At 36.6% G+C, this 24517-nt stretch overlaps 1 protein-coding gene across 3 annotated transcripts in view; it reads left to right on the top strand.

Moving 5' to 3' along the window:
• The window catches only part of UGT8 (UDP glycosyltransferase 8), an 86461-nt gene extending 75085 nt beyond the window's left edge, over nucleotides 1-11376 (top strand). For all 3 annotated transcript variants that reach the window (XM_025921926.2, XM_086704326.1, XM_086704325.1), the window contains 4 exons: nucleotides 2001-2143; nucleotides 3849-3925; nucleotides 6500-6719; nucleotides 8713-11376. In XM_025921926.2, the coding sequence (XP_025777711.1) occupies nucleotides 2001-2143; nucleotides 3849-3925; nucleotides 6500-6719; nucleotides 8713-9076 (804 nt within the window). In that variant the 3' untranslated portion in view covers nucleotides 9077-11376. The remainder of the gene's footprint in view (nucleotides 1-2000; nucleotides 2144-3848; nucleotides 3926-6499; nucleotides 6720-8712) is intronic.
• The last annotated feature ends 13141 nt before the right edge of the window (nucleotides 11377-24517 follow it).

The following is a 24517-nucleotide window of genomic DNA, read 5'->3' as shown; positions in this document are numbered from 1 at the left end:
TGCCCCCTTCTGTCTTCATCCCAGTTATCTGGTGACACTATTCACTAACTCATATTGGGCATAAAATGTGGTCCCCTCTTCCCTGTTAAGAATGAGTACTATAGAGCTGTTAATACAGATATCATTAAGTGATTTTACAAAAAGTGGGGAAAAAAAAGAAAACAAAGAAAAGGAAGACATGTTGGGGCCTGATGTGTCATATAAATATTTTGTTTTGAGCTATGTGGTGATGTCATTGTGATGATACTTCTTCCCTTGCAGTTAACTCTCAGCCGCAAATCAGGGTATACCAGAAAGTGATGTGAAATGCAAAAGGCATGGGCTACACTGTAGTAATTCATTCATCCTGAACGAGAGACCCGCAGGGTCTGGAGATGGAACTGTGATGGCTCACTCTGCACAGTATGAATACAGAGTGGGTCTGGCCTGTTGTCATGCCTGTATTATGGCAAAGGTGTTGTGTATGGACAACACATTTGTTTTCCTCGTAGTGGAATTATGTGTTCCTCTCAGTGCTGTGGCTCTATTAGTTTTCATATGGGAAAGTGATGCTCGATGTCTTTGACAAAGACTTATTCAAAGGGATAACTGACCATAAAAACAAGTTTGTGCCTACAGAGCGAAACAAAGCAAGGATAGTATCCCTTAAAACTGACTGCTTTCATTTTCAGTGTAAATCAACCATACTGGCAAAACTTTGTTAATGTGTCCTCCTCCAAAATGAGTGATTCCTACAATGTTAGAATTGTCCCTCCTTAACATTGGATCTGCTATGGCCCAGCATGTGTTGGGTGTTGAAGGACAGGTTTGAGAATTTAGCATTTTCCCACACAACGAGGGAGAATAGCAACCACCGGACATCTCCAGAACCCCTGGATGCCTCACGATAGCACATATATGATCTGTGTTCTGTATGAGTTAGAGAGATATTTAGAGAAATGATAAAATTCATTAGGCCTATGGATCTTTGGAACTATTAGCAGATTCCTTCTTTTTCTTATCATAATACAGTATGAGTCCACAGATGAAAATTACCAAGTGTAGGGGCGCCTGGGTGGCGCAGTCGGTTAAGCGTCCGACTTCAGCCAGGTCGCGATCTCGCGGTCCGTGAGTTCGAGCCCCGCGTCAGGCTCTGGGCTGATGGCTCAGAGCCTGGAGCCTGTTTCCGATTCTGTGTCTCCCTCTCTCTCTGCCCCTCCCTCGTTCATGCTCTGTCTCTCTCTGTCCCAAAAATAAATAAACGTTGAAAAAAAAAATTAAAAAAAAAAAAAAAGTTTAAAAAAAAAAAAAAAAAAAAAAAAAAAAAAAAAAAGAAAATTACCAAGTGTAGACCAAATGGAGTAGAATATAAATTGATAGCTTTAATAATTCTTTTACAGTTATTTTACCGCCCACTCCTTTTATTTTTAATGTTAATTTATTTTTGAGAGAGAGAGAAAGCATGAGCAGGGGAGGGGCAGAGAGAGAGGGGGCAGGGGATCCTCAGTGGGCTCTGTGCTGACAGCAGAGAGCACGATGTGGGGCTCGAAATCACAAACCGTGAGATGATGACCTGAGCCAAAGTCAACTGACCGAGCCACCCAGGTGCCCCGAAGTCAGCCCATTCCTAAAATAAAATCTTCCTGGGTGGGGGTGGTCATTAATGTTTTTGTTGTATGTCCAGTCCACATCTTTCACTTGTATCCTTATGCAGATTTATCCCTGACCATGTTTTAAACGTTAGTTTTAATTTTTTGACTGAGATCTGAGGCCATTAGCTGCTGATTTGCTGTTTTTATTTGTCTTATCAAATTAACTGTCTGCCCTCTTTATTTCTGTTAGCGTTGTCAGATGAAATATCTGAAACAAAAACAGTTATTTAAAGGAAAGCTTTGTATCCTCTACTTACTAATCGTTTAAGAAGATTACCTGAAGTCTTTTTAAAAACTGGGCTGTTGATGATGTTGATTATGAAATATATTGGCCTTTCATAAAATTAACTGCTGCCTTTTGATTTATAGGATCTCCAAATGTGGGTAAATGGTGCTAATGAACATGGCTTTGTCCTGGTGTCTTTCGGAGCTGGTGTCAAGTATCTTTCAGAAGACATTGCTAACAAACTGGCTGGAGCTCTGGGGAGATTGCCCCAAAAAGTGATTTGGAGGTAAGGTAATAGCATCAATTGTTTCTTCACTGTGTATTTTTGTTATCCCCTTGCTTAACTTGCAGGGCCCTGTAAAGCTAGCACATTGGTTCCGCAGCAAGATTAGCAGGAGCTTCTCCTAACTTTTCATTTTTGTTTCTTAGTGTATTGAAATCTAGCGACTAATTTATAAGACTCTGTGATGGATAAAGAAAGAGACATCAAGCCTTGGAGCATAGAAAGAAAATATGATGCAAGGGCACCTGGGTGGCTCAGGGGGTTAAGTGTCCGACTCCATTTTGGCTCAGGTCACCATCTCACAGTTTGTGAGAGTGAGCCCCCCACTGGGCCCTGTGCTGACAGCATGGAGCCTACTTGGAATTCTCTCTCCTGCCCATCTCTCTGCCCCTCTCTCTCTCTCTCTCTCAAAATAAAATTTAAAAACATTAAAAAATCTTCAAGAAAAAAAGAAAATATGATGCAGAATGATTTATCCTTGTGTCAGATGCATTTTTTATGTTAACCTAAGCTTTATACCCTTATTTACCCTAATATTAGTGTCATTTAAAAAGTTGTTTTAATTACATGCATTTCTATATACTTTCTACATACCTGCAAATCAGTGTTGGAATGAGGTAGAAAATGATAGATGAATGCATAAATAGGCAAAATATTTCATGGAACCTTTTGTCCTCTATAAATGCTTTTTATTTCTTTTACCCCCTCCCCCCCCAAAAATAGGCCTTAAAACCGCAATAACTTGCCAGTTAATGCTGGTTAAAACAGATCCTTAGATTACCCCACTTCCCAACAAGTGTCTGTGTCAGTCCACCATGTAAAAATCCGACGTGAACACTATTTACCATGTATTTATTTAGTACCTGCCAGTGCCGCTGGGCTCTGAGGATACAGCAGTGAACATCACCCCCCCAGGTCTCAAGCTGTTACAAGTAGGGCCTGAGTAATATGTCTTTTTCCTTTATAACAATGGTGTAAGGATTAGCTCCCACTTTTCCTGGCTGAGCTATGAAGTGGATACATATTTTATTCCAACTGTTTAGGACTTCTTCCTTTGGATGCCAGATCTATTGCATTTCCTCTAAGGGCTTAACCCAGAAAACACCCTTCTGCTTCAATTAGGACAGTTTGTGTCTGCTCAGTTCAGACTCGTGTCGTTCTCTCAGTTGTGAAGTATGTTCATGGTTTATCTTTCATAGATCAAGGCACTAAATGACTTAATTATAAACTCTGCCCCACGGAGTGCCTGTCACTGGGGCCAAGCTGGAGGAGAGTACTTTCTGGTTTCTTTCAATTCTCACACCTTCCCGTAGGCTCCACGTGTCAAAGATCGGAGCTATAGACTGCTTAGTGGTGGCCCTCCCAGCTTTTTCATGTTTTTCTTTCTGGGTTCTGCTGGAGAGTGACTTTCTAGCCCAGGTTTATTTACGTGCTTCTCACCTCCAGCCCCCATCTCTGTGATGGGGTGAGAAGAGCCGAAAGAAAATAGATCTCAGTATGAGAGTGTTTTTTATTTCTCTCACAATCAATGAAAATGTGAAAAAGAAACATAATTAAAATTTTGTTGTTAGTAAAGCCTGGTTTCCTTCTTAAGATAGCAATAAAAGATCATTTAACATTTATTTTAAATCTAATAATTTAAGCACAGAGTCCATACCAAGAGTAAAGTTCGGTTTTTGAAAGATTCATTGTCTGATGTACATTTTAGGTTTTCTGGAACCAAACCAAAGAATCTAGGAAACAACACTAAGCTCATAGAATGGTTACCACAAAATGACTTGCTTGGTAAGTCAGTGACACGTGGGTACTTACTTGGCATTTAGATTTTAACTGAGTAAATGTGATTTTTGTATTTGAGCAGTTTATACAATATGTGTGTAGTTTATGGTAGAGTCACTAGATTGCCTAGTATCTCATGTTAGATTTCAAACCAACAAGTCAGATCTTTCTTTGTTGGAAAATGATTTGTAAAATATAATCATTTTATGTCTGTAAATTAAGGTTTTTAGACCAGTCAGCAATTTTAATTTTCTGGAAAATATGCTTAATAAGGTATATAAACCAGCAGTGGATAAAGTTATACCTGATTAGACTAATCAGCTAAAGGTAATAAAATTAAAACAGTGAAAATGTAGATTTGTGTTATAATTGTATTACAGATGTATCTGACTAACCTGAGAAATTCAGAGTTACTCATATGTTTGAAACTAAAAAGAAGGTCAAGAAAACATTTAATTTATCTTATCTTTATTTGTTTCATCTGTTCATTTCCCCTTAAGTCATCAGACATTTTTGAAACACACATTTATTTATTTATTTATTTATTTATTTGAATTCTGATCCTTAACTAAAAATTAAAATAACAGTTATATGAATTTATTTTAAGATATTTGATCGAAGAAATTTAACTCATTTTGTTGTGTTCAATAAGCATTGATAGTAAAACCATAAAGTAATTTCATTAATTTCTAGCAAAACATGATGCTGTATTAACCTTTGAGATATTAAGGAAATTATAAAAATATTATTGATATGGCAATATTGACATCATTTGTTCAACAATACTAAAATCTAACAGCTATATAAGGTGCTTTAAATTTTAAATTACATTATTAAAAATTGGCTTTGAAAAGTATTTTTTAGAAGCTAAAATGGCCATCCTAAAAACCAGCAAATTGAATTTTGCAACTAAAAAACAGTGAGGAATTTTCTTTATATAATTCCTTTTCATCTAGTTCTTCATATATGTTATTCTATAAATGACAAAATTGAATAAGAAACAGGGCAATTTACCTTCTTAATATTTGTATTTTTTTTTTATGTCTTTACTATTATGACTTCAGATTCCATGGAAGGTAGGAAGAAGCAGAGAATTTAAATAAGATAACCTGGACTATCAGCTGTTTCAGTGCAACAGTGTGATGCTGCTCTCTGGGAACATTGAAACTGTTAGCATGGTTTTCTTCTGAGAGCCTCTACGGCAAGGTGTAGCTACTCAGTGGTGCACACCCAATGGCCCTCCTTAAGTTCAGAGCTCTTCTGTGTTCCTCAGAACCTCAGTTCTCTGCCTTTACCAAGATCAGTGTCCTTTTTTATCATTAGGCATGACTTTATGAGTCCACTGTTGGCTTCTAACACTGATCAGAAAATTCCTCCAGGATGAGAAGTAGGAACCCAACCATTATCTTTCCCCTTTCTTCCTTCCATAATATCCCTTGCCCTCCACACACCAGCACTGTCTTATTTTTCACTGCTGGGCTTGGTGGTAAGGTTTTGTTCAGAGAAAAGGTTTTGCTGCAAGAAAAAAAAAAGGTTTGAAATGCACTGAGAAAGCAGATCCATTAGGTGGGCTGAGTTGAGAAGCCACTTGTAGGCAAAGGTGACACTGAGTAATTCTAATAGACATGGAGTGGGAGAGTCCCTGCACCCTACTGAGACCAAGGTTCTACATACCATTTTATACCTGGTGTGTGTATATATAAAAGACTTCTATTTCTGCAAGCTGTAATTCCTTTCTGGCCATAGCATACATTTCCTAAGTGCAATGTTTCCTTGTCCTACACTTATACAGGGTTTTCAGTTTCAGTACCTTTTATGAAATATTGGCCGCTCACGAGGGGATCTGTGTTTTGAAATACCTCATTAATTTTGATAAATTGTCTTCTTTTATCCCCTTGACAACTCGATGTTACATGATGTTCCATCTCTTACAACTAATTTTTATGTGTCAGTCCCTACTTGTTTATATACCTAAACTGTGAAATTGGACCCTAAAATTGTGAAGCCAGAAGCTGACATGACTTGAATGTTGTAAATACTTTGTACCATACAGTGTTCCTCCTTAGATAAGCACATAAACTCTTCCTGAACTTTAAGAATCTAGCCCCACATTTTAACATATTTTTTTTGTTTTCTTACAAAATGTGTTTTACTTTAAGATAAATGCCTGGGGATCCAGAAGTGGATGTCTGTTTGTAACAGAATGTGGTTGCACCTGGTATTTTTGGCATTTCTTGCTTTTGTTGACTTCCTATTTAGTATTGGCCTTTTAAATAGATGTTGCTAGCCAGTTGATATTTATGTTTGAGGGAAAGTTGTAATATGCTCTAAAAAGCTATAGATTTTAAATTTATAAATTTAAAAATGACTCTTAATTGATATATACAAATCAATTCACTATTTATATAACAAGTGTTTTAATTGATATAGGGCAGGAATCAGTGAAATTATGCCTTTAAAAATTCTGTATCTAAAATATATATTTAGTATAGTGTTGACTTTTAAGAGATTTCTGGAAAATCTCTTTTTTAGAGTAATATACAATACCCTAAGTTGTTTTCTTTTTTAATCCTTCTTTAGGGCATTCCAATATTAAAGCCTTCCTGAGCCATGGTGGTTTGAATAGTATTTTTGAAACTATGTATCATGGTGTACCTGTAGTGGGAATCCCACTCTTTGGAGACCACTATGATACTATGACCCGGGTCCAGGCAAAAGGCATGGGGATATTGCTAGAATGGAAGACAGTTACTGAAGGAGAGCTATATGAAGCACTGGTGAAAGTTATCAATAATCCCAGGTGAGTTTACAATGAACATGAAAGCAGATGAAATATATATACCATAGCATATTGTCAATAACCAAGTATTGCCAAGAAGTTGTCAATAAACCAATTATAGGAATATCTTTTACATTCCTGTGTCTAAATCCTTGTGCATGTTTTCTATAATTTTAAAAATAAAAATGGCAAGTATATATATATATATATATATATATAGCCAGCCATGTATGACCTTGAATAATATTCTACCAGGATTTGCCAAATTGAGGGAGAAATTAGAGTGGGAACAATCATCAGGTCCCTAAAATGTGTCAAATTTTATTTGTTCTTTGTCTCATTTTAATACTCGTCATATCTGCGTATCACTATTTTCACTATTCACATTGTAAAGATGAGGCACTTGAAACTCAGAGGGCTTAAGTAATTTGTGCATAGTTGCACTAAGCTATTAGAGTAGATATTTGAACCAGGAATGTCTGATTCCAAAGCTGGTGCTCTTTGTATTGACTGATGCTAGGTTTCCCTAGGACTGAGTATCACTGAAACACAGAGATTTGTTTACATAGTTGCAGAACTAGTCTGAATCTTTAGCTTTTTTAATTTTTATTTCTTGAATGTCCCCAGTTAACCACTGAGTTTCAAATAGTCTAGAGAGCTGGCCTGTGTAGTTTTAAAACAAAGCAGTAGTTTTCCCTATTTTTTCATGACATTTAATTGATCTTGCATTTCAAATGGCAGTAATATTTGGAGGGCAATAAGCTTTTTCTATTTTTACCTGGGGCATATGGCTTAACACTTGGATTGGGAAACATTGAGATGTTCTAAGAAACAACCAATAATAGGAAAAATTCTCTCATTTAAAATGATGCAGCTTTCATATAAAAGGCTGGGTTCAAGTGCACCGAGGTTCATTGTGCTGTCTTACATGGGCTCAGAGGCAGCCATCATGCTCTGACCTCTTAAAGGATCCAGTGTCTTGGTCGCAACTCTGGCATTTGGAGCAATATGTTCTCTAAGACGTGGGGTGCTTGAGTATGGGGATCCCTTTGTGTTTTATAGCTCTTCTTTTAAAGTAGAGTGTTTTTCAAGTCATGATGTTTTTATGGAAAATGATATATGTCTTTCAGGACTTTTTAGAAAGGTTTGTAGAATGCAGCCCTAAAGCAGAGTTTATGGGGGGATAGTTACAGAGCTACTGAGATTGGATTTGTTCCACAGAGAAAAAGCAAAAGGCTGGATTATCCACATACCGTCATTCTGTCAGTGTTCTTTGAGATATAAACAGGGCGACACTATAGTCGTAGATCACATTGCAATGAAATCCCAGTTATGCAATCTTCATGTATCCATAAGTACTCTGATTTCAGAATATTGACTATTTTAGAGAGTATTTTCATTATACATATATACATACATGCATATATATGTACTGCATGTAATGTTATATATGGCTTCATGGTGTTGTTTTTCAACTCCTTGTCCTCTGTTTAATAAGTATAATATTCTCACACCATCCCTTAATCTTATTTTAAATCAGAGGCAGAATTAAATTTTATTGCTAAAAAAAAAGGTATTGAGACAAAGTGCTGCATTTTTCTTCATCTGTCCCTTTTAGAATCTAATAAATGTACTCCTCTTCCTGGTTGAGATTCATTGGTTAATAGAATTTAAAAGCATATGGAGAGAAGAAGTATATGTGGGCAAGAGGTGTGGCATAGTATAAAAAAGAGCTGGGGTTCAGAGACAGAAAAACTGGAATCTGAATCTCAACTTTATAATCATAATCAGGTTGCCTAGTCTGTCTAATTTTCATTTCCCTCTTTCAAATTTATTTTATTGCCTTAACATAAGACAATGTGTTTAAAGCATTTACCACAGTGCTTGGCACATATTAGGTACTTAATAAAGAAAAGTGGCTTTTATTATTTTCCTCATTTTAGAGTGAGAAAGTCTAAAATATATTGAACCTTGTATCTCCATGATCATTCTGTGTTCTCCCTCCACTCCGTAGCTACCGTCAGAGGGCCCAGAAGCTTTCAGAAATCCACAAGGATCAACCTGGTCACCCTGTCAATCGGACTGTCTATTGGATAGATTACATTCTTCGTCACAATGGAGCCCATCACCTACGTGCCGCTGTCCATCAAATCTCTTTCTGTCAGTATTTTTTACTGGATATTGCCTTTGTGCTTTTGCTTGGTGCTGCCTTGTTCTATTTCTTCTTGTCCTGGGTGACAAAATTTATTTACAGAAAAATCAAAAGTTTGTGGTCTAGAAATAAGCATAGCACAGTTAATGGACATTACCATAATGGAATCCTCAATGGCAAGTACAAAAGAAATGGCCATATTAAACATGAAAAGAAGGTGAAATGAGCCAACAGCCCACATGATAGTAACCAACCTGTTCAGTCACTGGATTTTTACTGCTATAATTTAGTCTAACAACTACTAAAAGTAAAATGTAAGTAAACAATTCTAACACTCCCTTATTGGATCTTACTAACAGAATTCTGTGGAATTAAGATGGCTGTAAAAAGCACAAACCTAAAATGCAAAAATGTATTTTATTTGAATACTGATATAGAGAGTTTGGGCACTGAACCTTTTAGAAGCCTTAATTATTTAAATCAATTAAGTGACCATGTCAGACCTTAGTTTTGAATCTTGATATGTGTGTGTCCCAGAAGAGGAGTGGTTTCTTTTCTCTTAAAAAGATTTGTTTGTGTGCATGTGTGTATGGGTGTATGTTTCCTAATTAAGGGAATTTTTAGCTGGCTGCTTGATATATTTGTTGAAGGTACAACACATTCAAGAATGAAATAGAAAGACAGGATCCAAATGTTTCTTTTCTAGAATTTAATATATGTGAACTCAGAACAGTACCATGAAAGAACACTTTTCCCTCAAAACTGAATGCAGTAGGAGAAAATGAAAAGATAAATGGCACCTTTTTTGTACTTCTTGGTTCGTTTGTTTGTGATAGTTTTTTTGTTTTGTTTTGCTTTTTATTTTTGTTTTCCTTTTCTTACAGACCGTGGGCACTTCTGGGGGAAAAATACATGCAATTAAGTACATGTATAAATTGGTTGTCCCATTTTACTTTTATTTTCCCCTTACCAATAATTTGTCTCTAGAAGAATTTTATAGTCCTTTCTATTTCATTTTGGTGAATAACATTATGTGAAATGCATAATTCAGACAAAGCAACAAAGCTCTGACTTTTGTTCAAAGTACTGAAGATTATTGCTTTTATGGCATCTTTAAACAGGGCTGTTTGACTGTTTTTGTAACCGATGGCTTTTTTTATAATGTAACTTTTGAATGTTCAGGTGTTAAGATTTCCAAAGTTTTAACTTTAAAAAACGATCTTCTTCATCCCTTTTGTTGTCTGGGCCACACAATCTATATTTAACATAGGTGCCAACAGTTAATTAAGTGGAGCATTTACAGTTCTCTATACTGGTACCTACTTTGTCTGAGAAGTTTGAGATCTCGTTAACAAATCAAACTTTACATATTACGCAGAAGTGACAGAGAAATTGTATCACTTGTTTATGAAAATGAGTTTCTGTTTCCCTCTTCACTTCTTCACCACCCCACCTCACCCCACCTCAGTAGTGTTTTCCAGTCATTGTGGCTGACATGGAACAGTGACAGTATTCATTTGAGGATAGGGATGCAAGTCACACGCATAAAATCAGGACCTCCTGGCTGACCATTCACTAGTTGGCAACTATGAGTTTATTCCATGTCATTCTGTTTACCTAGCATTTGCACTACACATGTTGAGTGTATGCTTTATTTATTCGTAGCTTGAAATCCCATGGCTGACAGCTGAGAGTAGAAATATACATTTACCTAATGACATTCACTAACATGGGAAGAGTTGTGAAAATTCTAGAATGCTGTAAATCCTTGTCATACACTATGACATACAACTTCATTGCACTCCCACCAGGAGCCACTCTCCTGTACTTAGAAATAATGTCACAAGTAGTTTTCTAATGTACAATGCAGACAAACGTACTGCTCTCTGAATACTTGAAGAAATGGTATTATACATATAAGCCTATTAGTTATACCTTTTCACAATCTTATCATTATGTTGCCGTTAAAAGGGAAAAAAGGCACAGGCGATGAATGGTGGGATGGCAACAGGCTTAGAGTGTATGAATGAGTTGATTTTACTTTTTTGGAATTGGATGAAGTTGACAGTAGGCACTCACTGGATGATTAAGCATAAATTAATCTCCACTGTGATAAAAACTTAATAAACATGATTTAAAAATAGAGAAATGTTGTTGGAATAAAATTTTTATTCAGATTTTATTTCACAATATTATGTATATCCATTATAAACATGTTTCTAAGACATGTCTCCCAACTTTTATATGTGTATATGCGTGTAAAAAACAGTATGTTACCTGTGGGAATATTTTTATTATTATTAAACAGAGGGATTTACCTTATAAGTACATCAACATGGATCTTAAAATTATCCCAGAATTAAAAATGTTAAGTGTAGGTATTTACTGATCACTGTTGTTGGTTTTTTGTTTTTTGTTTTTTTTTCTAGAAAGCGTATTGTTAGCCAGTTTTTGGTAAATAGAGTGATTTTAAATTTTCCACATTTGGGCTAGATTCTCTAATAAAGTAAAGTTTTCAAGAAGGTATTTATTCATTTGTTATTTAAAAAGAGCCTCTGCAAATATTTTCATAGCTTGTCATCATCATATCAAATGCAAATGAGACATTGATCCATTTTTTCCTCCAGAGCCATAACTTTTAATATCCCTCCACATAGACATAGGGGCAGAATTTGGGTGCCCAGGATTGGAGGGAGCTAATGTTTGGGTGAAAGCAATGGTTTAGGATTGAAGGTGAAGCAAGCTAGAGATTCTTTCCTGGGAATATAGAAACCTTGTGTTACAATATGAGGACCTAGGCTCAGACTCCCAAGTACTGCATAGATCATTTTCTGGTAAGGTCTTGTCTGGTGTTTATCAGCTTGAGCTTGTTGGTACTGTCCTCAAAGAATCACCTCTGAATGTTATACAACCGCACGTTCACCCCCAACCCCTAGATTTTGATATACAGCACCCCTCTCCGACTGAGCTGGAATCCACCACACTGGGTCCTCAGATGACTGTCCTTCAAAAAAAACCTACTCTGTGATCTGAGATCTATCCCTGCCCTCCTCCTTCCCTGCTAAGTGGTGGTGAGACACTACAGAGTCAAGATGTAGCATTCTGGGTTTTTTTCCCCCACACATTTCCTGCTTCTGCCAAGACTACAAGAATGTTTGTGCTTGAATGGTCTGATAGATTCTGATAACCTGCCTCAGAGTCTTGTTTCCAGCTTTGCACTATAATTGGGCATATTAGACATTGTAATTAGATATTATGGAGCATAAAACATGCACTGAAATTAAAAGGAAAGAAGTTCACTTTATTGTGAAAACATTTTACGGGCTATTAATATTTATAAATGGTAAGTATCTTCTCTGAAATACACAACTGTAGTGAATTAAAGAATATATATTTATTCACTAGAAATTAGGAACTGCCATGACCGAATGGTATTCATTCAACATTCGATGGGTGCCCATCACACCCCAGACAATATACCAGATACCAGGGGAATTTACAGATGAGAAGGTCAGTCTCTCTTTCAAGATGCTCATGATCTAGTGGGAGAGATGGACACATAAGTAATTATAATGTAAAGTGCTGAGAGCTATAGCAAGTGTATATGCAGGGTACTGTGGCAGCACTGAGTTCAAGGTGACATTGAACTGCATGCTCACTACTAGTTTTGGGGTTGTTTGTAATCAACTCCCATGGCATTAATTGCTTAATCCAGAACACCCTCATAAATTTTTTTGGCAGATAGTTGTATATTGAACTCAAGTTCTGATTGTCTGAGGGTCCTAACTTTGAAGGTTAACTCCATCATTTACTAATCTTTAACTTTGACATTTCTTATTTGTGTAATGATAATTACCTCATGGGCTTATCATGAATACACACTCACACACACACACTCACTCTGTAATGGCCACTATACTAAATGTTTTAAACACATTGTGTGTAGGTATGTGTATGTGTTTAAAACATTTAGCATAGGGGCTCCTAGGTGGCTCAGTCAGTTAAACGTCCCACTCTTGGTTTTGGCTCAGGTCTTAATCTTGGGGTTTCTGGGTTCAGGCCCCACATCAGATTCTGCGCCAACAGTGCGGAGCCTGCTTGGGATTCTCTCCTCTCTCTCTCTCTCTCTCTCTCTCTCTCTGCTCCTTCCCCAGCTTGCTTTCTCTCTCAAAAATAAATAAATAAACTTAAAAATAAAATAAAACATTTAGCATAATGGCCAGTGTAAAATGAGCCCTCGAATCGGTGGTTGTTTGTCCTGGACACTTGAATAGACTAACCTCTGTCACAGTAGTGTGCTTTCAGTTTTTGAGAGTTGTTTGAAAAAACATGTTTCATTCATTCATTCACCAACCATTTACTGAGTCTTCATTCATCCAGTGGTGCCCTAGATGGTCACAGTTGTCCTGTCTTCTCTCTGCATAGCCCAACTCCTCACCAAATCCCCAAATCCTGCTAAGATTGAAGGGACGCACCGTGAAAAAAAAATTTTTTTTTTTTTAGTTTAAAAATGAGAGAAACAAAACAAGGTGACAAAAGTATTTCAAATACAATTCAGTCATCTGTTTTATTGAAAGTATAATCCATTCATTTTCACTTTTGCTTCTAAGTAATTCAGCTGGTTTGTAAATATAAAATCACATTAGAAAATGCTTATTTATAACTGGTTTAATCCAAAACTTCGCAATAGAAAAATTTCAAATTTATATAACAAAGTTTAAGAATTATATGAATTCTATCAGTGAAAATTCCCAAAATATGCATTAAGGAGCTTTTATCCTCCTTATTTCTGAAAGGATAAGCTTTTTAGCCAGCGTTTAAAAAATACATGTTTCATGCAAAAATGTCAGTGAAATTTGTAGATGTCAGCAAAACCATTTTTCTAATGAATTTCATTTATAAATGCGTCAGAAATCCATGTAATTAAAATACTCAGATTGTCATTTTTCTACAAATTCTGCAAAATGTTTCAAGCTCCCTTACACTTGGGTGTTGGAGTTGTTAAGGTGGGGCCAGGGGAAGGATGGCGTGGATGCTCTTATTTTTCAAAATATAGAAACTAAAAGGCATACAATATAATTATATTATGGAAATTTTTTACTTTTGGGTAAATAAGATATAATTTAAGAGTGAATTCATATAGTCCACAGGATTACTGATACTATGCTTAGTTTATGTAATAAAACCAGCAGAGTTTTTTCAACAGAGCAATATGTATTCCAAGTTGACTGAAAAATAAGAACTACATGTAAAATTATGTTATTCAAATAAAACAATTATAATTGTGTAAATCTACTCCAAGAAGTCTAACACCAACGTTAACTATCTCAGGTATTACAAAGCATTTTCATTTATTAAATAATAAAACCTGAAGTCCTCACTGAACTGTATACAACTACACATATTTTATTGCTCTGTTGGTTTCTATCTACAATTAGTTTTTACTCATTTAGTAACCTATTTTGTGCAGTAAGTGATTATTCCTTATTACAGAGGCAGAATTAGTTTGACTTTAATACAGTATTCACACTTTTAAAAGGTAATTTCTACTAAGCCATGGGTTCTTAGTCCTAATACTAAGATCAATTTTCCATTTAGGTCAGAAATAAGTAAAAGATGATGTAACCATGAATAACTTGCTATTGAGATTTTAGATAGATAATTTTGCTATTGAAGGATCTGTTATTCCTTTACTTACCATGGTGCTGCATTAAAATGTCAAATATCTAATGTTTGAAAGGAAGAATTTTTTAAATTTATGCTAATTTTAATTTAGTTACCCTTATGAAATTTTGGCTGAAGTCCATGAGTATAACTTTTAGTAGAAAATCAGAAGTTTGGAGTATAAATACATGAAGTAAATTGCAGGTAATGTTAAATTTCGTTAATGATGATGTGTGGTGTTCTATAGCTTGTTGAGTGCATTTTGTTTACAAATCAAAGGGACTGGCAGTTAGAGACCAGGTGTCTAGAAAAGCCCAAGGCTATGATAGTCATGAAAATCATCAGTTATGCTTCTGATCTTGATTCTGCCCTTTGGATATAACAAGAAGTTCAACTTTTGAGTAAGTAGACAGTTCTAGAGTGCTTAAAAATGCCAGTGTATGGGGCACCTGAGTGGGTCAGTCAGTTAAGCATCTGACTCTTGATTTCACCTCAGGTCATGATCTCAAGGTTCATGAAATCAAGCCCTGCACTGGGCTCTGTGCTGACATCATGGAACCTGCTTGAAATTCTCTCTCTCCCTCTGTCTCTGCCTCTTCCCAACTTGTGCACGTGCTCTCTCTCTCTCTCTCAAAATAAATAAATAAACATTTTTTTTAAATGCCAGTGCGAAAAAAATTAGTTAAGTTTTGGCCAATAGAAAAAAAGCAAATGTATATACCAAAGTTTTAAAAACATATAAATATATAATGTTAATAGTCTCTTTTGCATGTGTGTGCATGTATATAGTTAGCATTTAAATTATACTAAACAATGAACTCAAACCAAATATTCCTTCTCTATTTTTTTAAGAAGGGTAGTATTATGGGGGCACCTAGGTGGTTCAGCCGGTTAAGCATCTGGCTTTGGCTCAGGTCATGGTCTCACAGTTGGTGAGTTTGAGCCCCGTGTCGGGCTCTGTGCTGTTAGCTCAGAGCCTGGGGCCTGCTATGGATTCTGTGTCTCTCTCTGCCCCTTCCCCTCTCACACTCTGTCTCTCAAAAATAAATAAACATTAAAACAACTTTTTTAAAAAAGGAGGGCAGTATTATAGACTTAAAGTCTATTTCAACAAAAATTTCTTTGAAACTGAATAGAGTTCAAAAGAACTAGCAAGTTTTAACAACTAGTTTAAAACATTTCTTGCTAAAATATTGTGAAAGTAAGGTGAAATTGTCATAAAGTCAAGCCATTCCTCTGAATATCTTCTTCTTTCTGGGACTTTCATCTTCTTATTTACTCTGGAAGAAAAATATTTTGAGATTTAGAAGTTTAAATTACATTTAGATTCTAGTTATGAATTACATTTTCTCTTATGATTTCAGCTGACACATGACAGTTTCCCATTGAGGGGGTCTCAAAAAGATGAAAGCAAGAAACATTTACTCAGGTACCTCTGGTAAATATAGATCCAAGAGAATGGATAAGTCGATTTTACCACTTGTGAAAACACAATTAACTTTGAGTATGTCAGCCTCTATTTCCAGATTTCATACTACATACGGTACAAGCTGCTTTCCTCCCTGACCTGGTCTGCCCCACCTACTCACCTCCAAGCTTTTGGTTTCCTCTCCTGGATTTTCCACTGTTCAGTGTTTTTTGAGCTGCCTTACCATTTCCAGGTGCATGGTGCATAGAGTGTGCTAACGTATCTACTGATGCTTTTGTTTTTTAACAGACTATGGAAACACAATTGGAAGTTCAAGGATCCCAAATTACAGAAGGCTAAATTGAGAAAATGTCCAGCTGTGTTAAAATCTCTTTTGTCTACTCTAGTTGAATGCCTTTTAGGATGTAAGGCCCATCAAAAACAATGAATATACAGATGGTGCCTCCTTAGGGGTGTGGGGAGGAAGGCTGTGGCTGGATGAGCACTGCACCCCCTCAGGGCACTGCCGGGCCCTTTGGCTTTGGAACCCCATGAACTGGTTTGTTCACATAGTGATCTCTAAACTGTCAAGTCATGCATACCCCTGCTTAACCCCAACTTGATTAGTCAAAATTCTTAAACAACTGGTGTGTACAAAGAGAGACCTTATCTTCTCCAGTGGAAGCCTGCCTCTTACATTCACTATTGGTGCTCCTAAAAGGATCTGCACCAGGATGTATTTCATCTCTGATTCTCTTGATGCTCACTTATTTAGTAATGTTCCTATCTCTGATATTAACAGAAGATGCTGGAACTGCATCCAGCTGTCTGGTAGGGCCAAAGAAAGGCCCAGGACTGCTACATGGTGGGCATTCAAAAATTTATCTCAACCTGGGATTGCAGCAGGTTCATCTTCCATGTAGCAATAAACAAAAAAGTGTGGGTAGCAAAGCAAGGATGACCTGGAAAGGAGGCCGTGGTTTCAGATAGAAAACTACCTCAGACTGCCTCTTCTGCTTTTCACAATGTATTTTTTATGCAGTTGGTCTATTTCACTGATATTCCAGAGAGGTTTATCTGAATTGGATGGATGGTTTCTCCAACGATGCAATTTGTATTTTGGAATAGTAATCCGTCTTCTTAAAAGTTTTATCCATCTATCTGTCTACTATCTATCCATCCATCCCACCAGAGAGAAGGTAGGAAGGAGCAAAATCAAGCAAAGACCTTCAAAGGTCAAATATAGAACCCAGAGAGGTCTATGGGATTTGAAAAATGCAAGACTTTGGCAATATCCAGGTATCTATAGGTATGTGGGCCCTATTATGTCATAGATGTTCTAGCAATGCAGCTTTCAACAGAAAAAGATATGATCCCTGAGAATGTAGCTTTACCACTGGGGGAGTAGGTAGAGTCACCTCATGAGTTTACACACATGAAGATGGAAAGGTACAAAACATCTCTGCTGGCTATTGTTTATTTTCTCAAATAAGAGGGCAATGAGAGCAATTTAATAATTTTTAGTCTTCAGTTTTAAAAGTAAATAGATTAGGGGCACCAGGGTGGCTCAGTTAAGCGTCTGACTCTTAGTTTCGGCTCGGGTCATGATCTCACAGTTCATGAGTTCAAGCCCCTCATTGGGCTCTGCACTGACAGTGCAGAGCCTACTTGAGTTTCTCTCTCTCTCTCCTTCTCTCTCTCTCTCTCGAATAAGTAAACATTAAATTAATTAATTAATTAATGTAAATAGATTAAATTTAACATTGATTACATGGAATTTCAATTTTATGGCCAAGTGTGTTCTATTGATATACCAGTTTCAGATATCAGCTCTAGTATTTCTTCAAAAGAATTAAGAGCTAAAAAAAGTTCCCTTATTTTCTATATCAGAATTTTCTCAGTTTCCCAAACACCTCTTCTCCATAGGCATCTATATTTCCATCTCCTATTCCTCACATCACTGGTTAAGAAACTACCCTTAGATATTTATGGTAAATGTTTACAAACTCTTTACATGACAGATTCTTTGAAAATTAAAAAGAAAATAAGCAGATGGGGGAACTAGTACAATTTTAAAAGAGGTTTTAGATTATGATTTAATGCCATCTATATTGCTTTAACTTTTTATTCTATTAAATGAATAGTAGCTTTCTAGTTTCCTTTTACATCATCACTTAATACTATATAGGCTTTAAAGTTTCAGTCTTGGGGCACCTGGGTGGCTCATTTGTTAAGCATCCAACTCTTGGTTTCCGCTCTGGTCGTGATCTCATGGTTTTGTGGGTTTGAGCCCCTCACAGCCGTCTTGGGATTCTCTGTCACCCTCTCTTTGCCCCTCCCACACTTGTCTTTGTCTCTGTCAAAAATAAATAAATAAACTTAAAAAGTAAAGTTTTAGTCTTAAGAGTGCCATCCTAAAATCCTTTAAGCAAGTACAGAGAAAGATCATCATGCTTTTTTTTAACCTCCAGAGGACATAAACTCTATTCACTCAGTTAAACTGAATGATTTATTACTCTATTGTTGTGGATGGCAGGGATGCCTTGTTTTTTTCTTTGCTTTTCAGTTTTTCTTACATTCTTTGTTTTTGGATCCCAGCTGTAAAGTAAAAATTGTAAGCTGTGGGCTGTTTGTTAGTTTTTGGCTGTAAGAATGAACATTATTCAAGGCTATCTATTTCCTGACCTTCACCGATGTTTCCGTCTGAAGGCCTTACCAGTCAGTCCAAATGCTCTTGTAAGTTCAAGGTAGGAGAACATCTTGTTGTTGTCAGCATCGAACAGCTCCAGTTGCTCTCGTTCTGGTGTTTCTTCTCCTAGAAGACTCTCTATTTCATTATAAGTTAAATATCCATTTGCATTGTTATCAGCACCATAGAAAAAGACTTGAAGATCTATGAAAATGAAAGGCTTCGCTTATTTCAACTCAGATTTTGAATATCAACCCAAACACTTACTATCCTTCTGAACACCACAGTGTTCTCGTTGCAGTTTTTGTTTTGTTTTGTTTTCCTGGTTCTCACACACACCTAGGTCATCATTACCTTCCACTTCACCTTTGCTGTATATCTCTTCAATAAACCAATTTTTCCTTTCCTTTCTTTTAATAGTGTATCCTCTCCATTCTACTCTGAATTATCCAATTATTCATGTTAGTAATTATCCTTCTGTTATCTGTGTCCTCATGGTGTTTTTGTAGTTAACCTTAAATCAGTGTTTTAATTGTTTGATATTTGCTTCACTTATTAATTTAAGCATTTTAATGGAACATTCTAGGTCATGTATACTACAGTCTTTGATACATCTATTGGATCTTATTTCTCCCCTAAAATGTTACCAGAAACATCCATCTGACTAATTGTAATGGTCTTTTCATTCTAAGTACTTGACTTACCTTGCTTACATTCACTTCTTACCTCCTCTTTGTCTAACATTTCTTTCTTAATTTTACATAAAAAAAATGCCTACTCTTTTTGTTATCAATTCTGAACATACTGACATTTCTTATGCCAAGTTGGATGTCATCTGTAAAATTTATTTTACTTTACATATAGTCAAATGTTGTTTCTTCACTTATAACACCACTAAATAACATTCCTTTGTCAGAATTCTTATTATCTTCTCCGTCTCACTGCTATAAATACTGCCTTTATTAAAACACAGTCAAACATTGTTTTCTGTGTTTCTAAAGTGCCAGGCACTGTATGTGATGCTGAGTATACCAGGATGAAGAAGCCATAGTCCCTGATTTCAAGGAGGCAAAACCAACAAGTAAGCAGTTTCAATAAGCAGTGAAACCTATATTGTAATGTAGGTATGGACAATGTGCCATTGAAGCATAGAGAAAGGTGAGGGAATATTCCACCTGGGGGTTGTTTTAATTGAATTATAATAAATAAGAGAAGTTCACCAAGCAGAGAAGTGGGTGGAAGTAATTTTTGGAAGGTATGAGCTGTGGTCAAAGGCGTTGAGTTATAGAAAATTGTAGCATGTTTGGAAACTGCAGGTAGTTTGGTTTGACAGGAGTGTATGTGGTGAAGAACACATGACCACCATACTGAGGAAAAATATTCCTGACATGAGTCTTCCCCTTGGATCTTCATTTTATCTTTGTCAGACACAAGGTGCATTGCCTTAGCTATTCAATAACTTCTCCCAGGTTACTGGTATTTGTAGCTAAGTGCTGAACACCCGGTCATTCAACACAGCTTTCGAAACTGTTGATGTCAGTCTTCTTGCATTGCAGATTATGTGACATAGTGTAAAGGCCCTTCTATCAAGCTAAATTGTAGAGAAAGACCAATGCATAACCCTTTTAAATTTACTTGTGCTTGGCTTAGGAAATCTGCAAAATGCCTGTAATATGTCCATCTTCTTCTACTTAGCTGGTTTGAAGTAAAAGAAATGAGTTTTGTTTTGTTTTTTTCATTTTAAAATGTGAAGGAGTATGTTCTGATAATGAAAGGATTCAGCAGAAGCAACAATTTATACACTTTTTTTTAACTTAACATGGTAAAGAAAATTAAATGCCTAGGAACACTGACAGAGTGCTCAAGAATAACAGTGACAAAGTAAAGATTGCGATTATCTTGGTGGTCATGGGTTAAATGGGAGTACAGATTTTACAATGTAATGTTGTCTATGGCAGGAAAAGAGAAATTACTATAGTAACAAGAGTAATATAACAGCAATATAATAATTGAATGCCATATAACTTTTAGAGATTTTAAATCTAGCCATGTATACTATCCAGTTGACACTCTTTCTACAGTTTTTGGCTTTGTTTTGCATTAGCAGGTATTTATTTATTTATTTATTTATTTATTTATTTATAAATCCTCATTTCACAAAAGCATTATTTCAAACACCAACCCAGGGTCCCAAAATCAGATCACCTGGCTTCTAAGCTTCCCAAAAGTGTGAAAGGAAAGGATAGGCCAACCGAACTTCAGGATGGCTTAAGGAACCAAGCGTGGTAAATAAAAGCAATCATGTCATCCAACTAGTAATTCAACTCAGATTCAATGATTTCTCCCTGCCCATGAGTGAAGGGCAGTTAGTCCTAACAGAGCAAGAGGAGAAGCTCCAGGTTTGTGTGTGGAGCCTCTGCATCTTATCTTTTAACCTCTTTCACTCAGGTTTAGATTGTTGTAGCTCTATGGGTCCATTGGAGCTGGCAATAAGCAACACCCTTCTTCCTTGGGGATGATGGGAAGTGAAATGCTTTTCCTTGATCTTGATTTGTTTTTAGAGAGAAAGAAGGGAAAAGAGGCTGGGAAAGTCAGTAGCCTTGAATTTCCTCCCACTAGAGGCTGATAACGGTGTAATCTTCTAACACATTTAAAACTCATAAGCCTAGATATTGATATTTGCAATTATGTTTGGTTCCATATTAAGTCCAGGGCTACATTCATATGAGGGTTAAAAAACTAAGATTCAGCTGTTTGATAAACTGCCAAACCTGGGAGTTTAAGATAACAGAGCTGGCAGCAGTAGCTGGGCCAGGAAAATTGAGATTGGTTTCCTGCGTCTTCAATGAAAAGCAATTTAAATGTCAACTCTAAGAGAACTTTAGTTACAACCCCGATTACTCCTCCCTCTAGGAGTTTCGCTCAAGTGATTTAACTGAGAGAGAATCTTAAATTCCTTCTTTCCAAATCCTGTCAACCATTTTCTGAAAAGGAAGAAAAAAAAAGATAAAGAAAGAAAAAAAAAAGTAAAAAAATTCAAACACAAAAAAGTCATTAAACGAAAAACAGAAAGTATCACTGACTCATTTTACACTCATTAAATTCCTAGAGGAGGTTCTATAAAATCGAATAGATTTTATCCTTAGGATGACAGCTACCTGGCCAAATTTATTGAAGGTTACACCTTAAGTCTGTTTAAGGAAGTTGGATTAGTGGCCTTTAAAGTCCTTCCAAATACTGGGTGGACCATCTGGCAAATTAGTAGATTTCCTTGGTGTTGTCAAAGCCATTTACCTCTTCTCTTCCTCTTCGGTCATCATATCCAAGCAAATTTTGTTGTTGTTGCTGTTTTGTTCTGTTTCGTTTTTTATCATCCAGACTCCACTTCTAAAATATTCTACTCTGGTATCCCTGCCAACCCCCTCCCTCCCCCTCCCCCCCCCCCCCCCCCCCGCGGCTAGTCTCCTATCATTCCAGTACCTTTTCCACTACATTTTATTTGTATTTAGTTCCATAACTGTTTCATTTTTTCATCTCAACCCAAAAGGTTCCTTCTGAAACATTATTTTTGGTGATAAGCTTGGGCCTCTGAACTCTAACTTAAAAATCTATGGTCTATATTCACAAAACTCTTGCTTCTGCTTTCCTGCATCACCCATGTAGCAAAAGTCCAATCCTGGAACAATGCGACCACCTGTGTTCTTTATCTGCACCTGGATCGGTAAGTTATACTGGCAAAAATCAAACAGCCACATGGATTGATGCCACTAAAAAGTCAAGAGCTTCATCTTAGGGACTGTTAGTGATGCCTACTCAGCATTTTATTTATATCACTTCAGCTTTCGTGCTCTCCATAGCTATTTCAAACCTTCACCATTTTCCCCTCAGGTCTTTTAACTTGCCAATTTACCCCTACTGGTTTCAGCAAATGATCTTGCTTTCATTGAAAATTACCATATCCATAAGCAAGTGTTCCTTCATCATTTTGCCACTTCTGCAACCTATCTGTATCCACACCACACCTACCTTTTCTTCTCTTCTGTAGTTTCAGTGAAAAAAATAACAATATGAACAATAATAACATTCACATATTTTCCTCTCAGACGTAATTTCATTATCTAGGTTCCACTTTGGAATTCTTAATTTTTGTGATGCCATAAAAATATACAAATAAAAATATCTAGGAGGGATTCAAATATACAGATCTGGAACTCAGGAAAGAACACCTGGCTGGAGATATCTATTTGGGTTTCAGCCGCAGATAAAGATTAAATTGTGGCAAAAGAAAAGTTTCTGGCACATAGAACACACTCAAAAATATTGGTTGTTTCTTGTTCCCATTTCCCTAAGCTCTTTCTCCTTCTCATGTCCTCTCCTAATTAATGACACTAGCATTAATACAATCACATAAGCCATCAACTCTGGGATCATCTTAGGTTTCTTCCTTACTCACCACTCCCTAGTGTCCCTTGGGTCTCTAGTCCTTTGCCATTGCCTTAGTTTATATGGCTCTTTTACCTAACCTATGGACACACTTCTCTAATTGTTCTTCCTGCTTCCAGATTTCCTTCTCCACAAACTAGTTCCCTTTGACTTAAAGAATGATCTGTCAAAACATGAAAATTTGTTCATATTCTTATCACTCAAAGACTTTAAGTAGCTTCCTATTTACAGTAAGATAAAACTTAGGCTGATATATAAGGCCTTCCAATATTTGGTGCTTGGCAACATCCTCAAACTCATTTGTTGCCACTTACTACACTGTGTCACCAGTCAAATCAAACAACTTGCAGTTTCTCATATGTGTTATGCTCTTTAATAGATATATGCCCTTCCTTCCTTTCTTTCCTTTTCTTTCTTTCCTTCTTTCCTGCCACCCCCATTCCCACTAGCTTTCTTTTTCCTCATTTTTCCCCAGTCTGTCCTTACCCTTTTCTTGACTAACACTTTCCTTTTCAAATTTCACGTCCAAGGTTACCTGTTTCTTTTTAAGTTTATTTATTTATTTTGAAAAGAGCAGGGGAGGGGCAGAGAAAGAGGGGGAGAGAGAGAAAATCTCAAGCAGGCTCTGCTCTGTCAGTGCAGAGCCTGATGTGGGGCTCTATCTCACAAACCATAAGATCATGACCTGAGCCAATATCAAGAGCCAGCTGCTTAACTGACTGAGTCACCCAGGTGCCCCTCACCTCTGATTGTTACCTCTTAAATGAAGCCTTATCAGTCTGAGTTATGACCCCCTGCCCCCAATTTCTGTGTGTGTGTGTGTGTGTGTGTGTGTGTGTGTGTGTGTGTTTGTATTTGTGGCCATGTTATTTTCTCAACTAATGACACTGTAATAATTGCATTTTACATCTGTATTCCTAGCACAGACCTGAGACATAGCACACACAAAATATATGTTGAATGAATGAAATATTCTAGTTATTTTTTGGCCTTTCTGCTTCCATATCAGCATATTTGGATCTGGAATGAGAATTTGGAAATAGGAATAAGGCTAAACTTAGGAAAACCACACAAATATATTTAATATATTTAATTGTTACATATTGACCATTCTGTCTCAAGCAAGATGCCCTCTCTAGCTTTCTCCTAGCACTAAGTACGTATTTATTGTTCTTTCTTTGCTGCTAGGCTTTTAGTTCCTCTAGCACAGGAATCACATCTGTTGTGTTCATTGATGTATAGTCAGTGTCTGGCCCAGGGTGAGTTCTCAGTAAAGGCTGTGGAATTAACTGATTAATTTCTTTCAGGGGGCAAGTGTAGGGGAAGAGTGGGAGGGGCAATGTTTCTTTGTTAAGTTCACATTGTTCTTGATCCTCTGAAGATCACCTTAGTGCTAACTCTTTATGTTTCTGTGTAGTTCCCTTTCTTCCTTGTTGCCATGATTAAGTTACAGATGATACAAA

The sequence above is a fragment of the Puma concolor genome, chromosome B1 (assembly GCF_028749965.1).
Source record: "Puma concolor isolate L17-30 chromosome B1, mPumCon1.1.hap2, whole genome shotgun sequence".
NCBI lineage: Eukaryota > Metazoa > Chordata > Mammalia > Carnivora > Felidae > Puma > Puma concolor.
The sequence above is the reverse complement of the archived record's forward strand: the minus strand, read 5'-3'. Positions and strand labels throughout refer to the sequence as shown.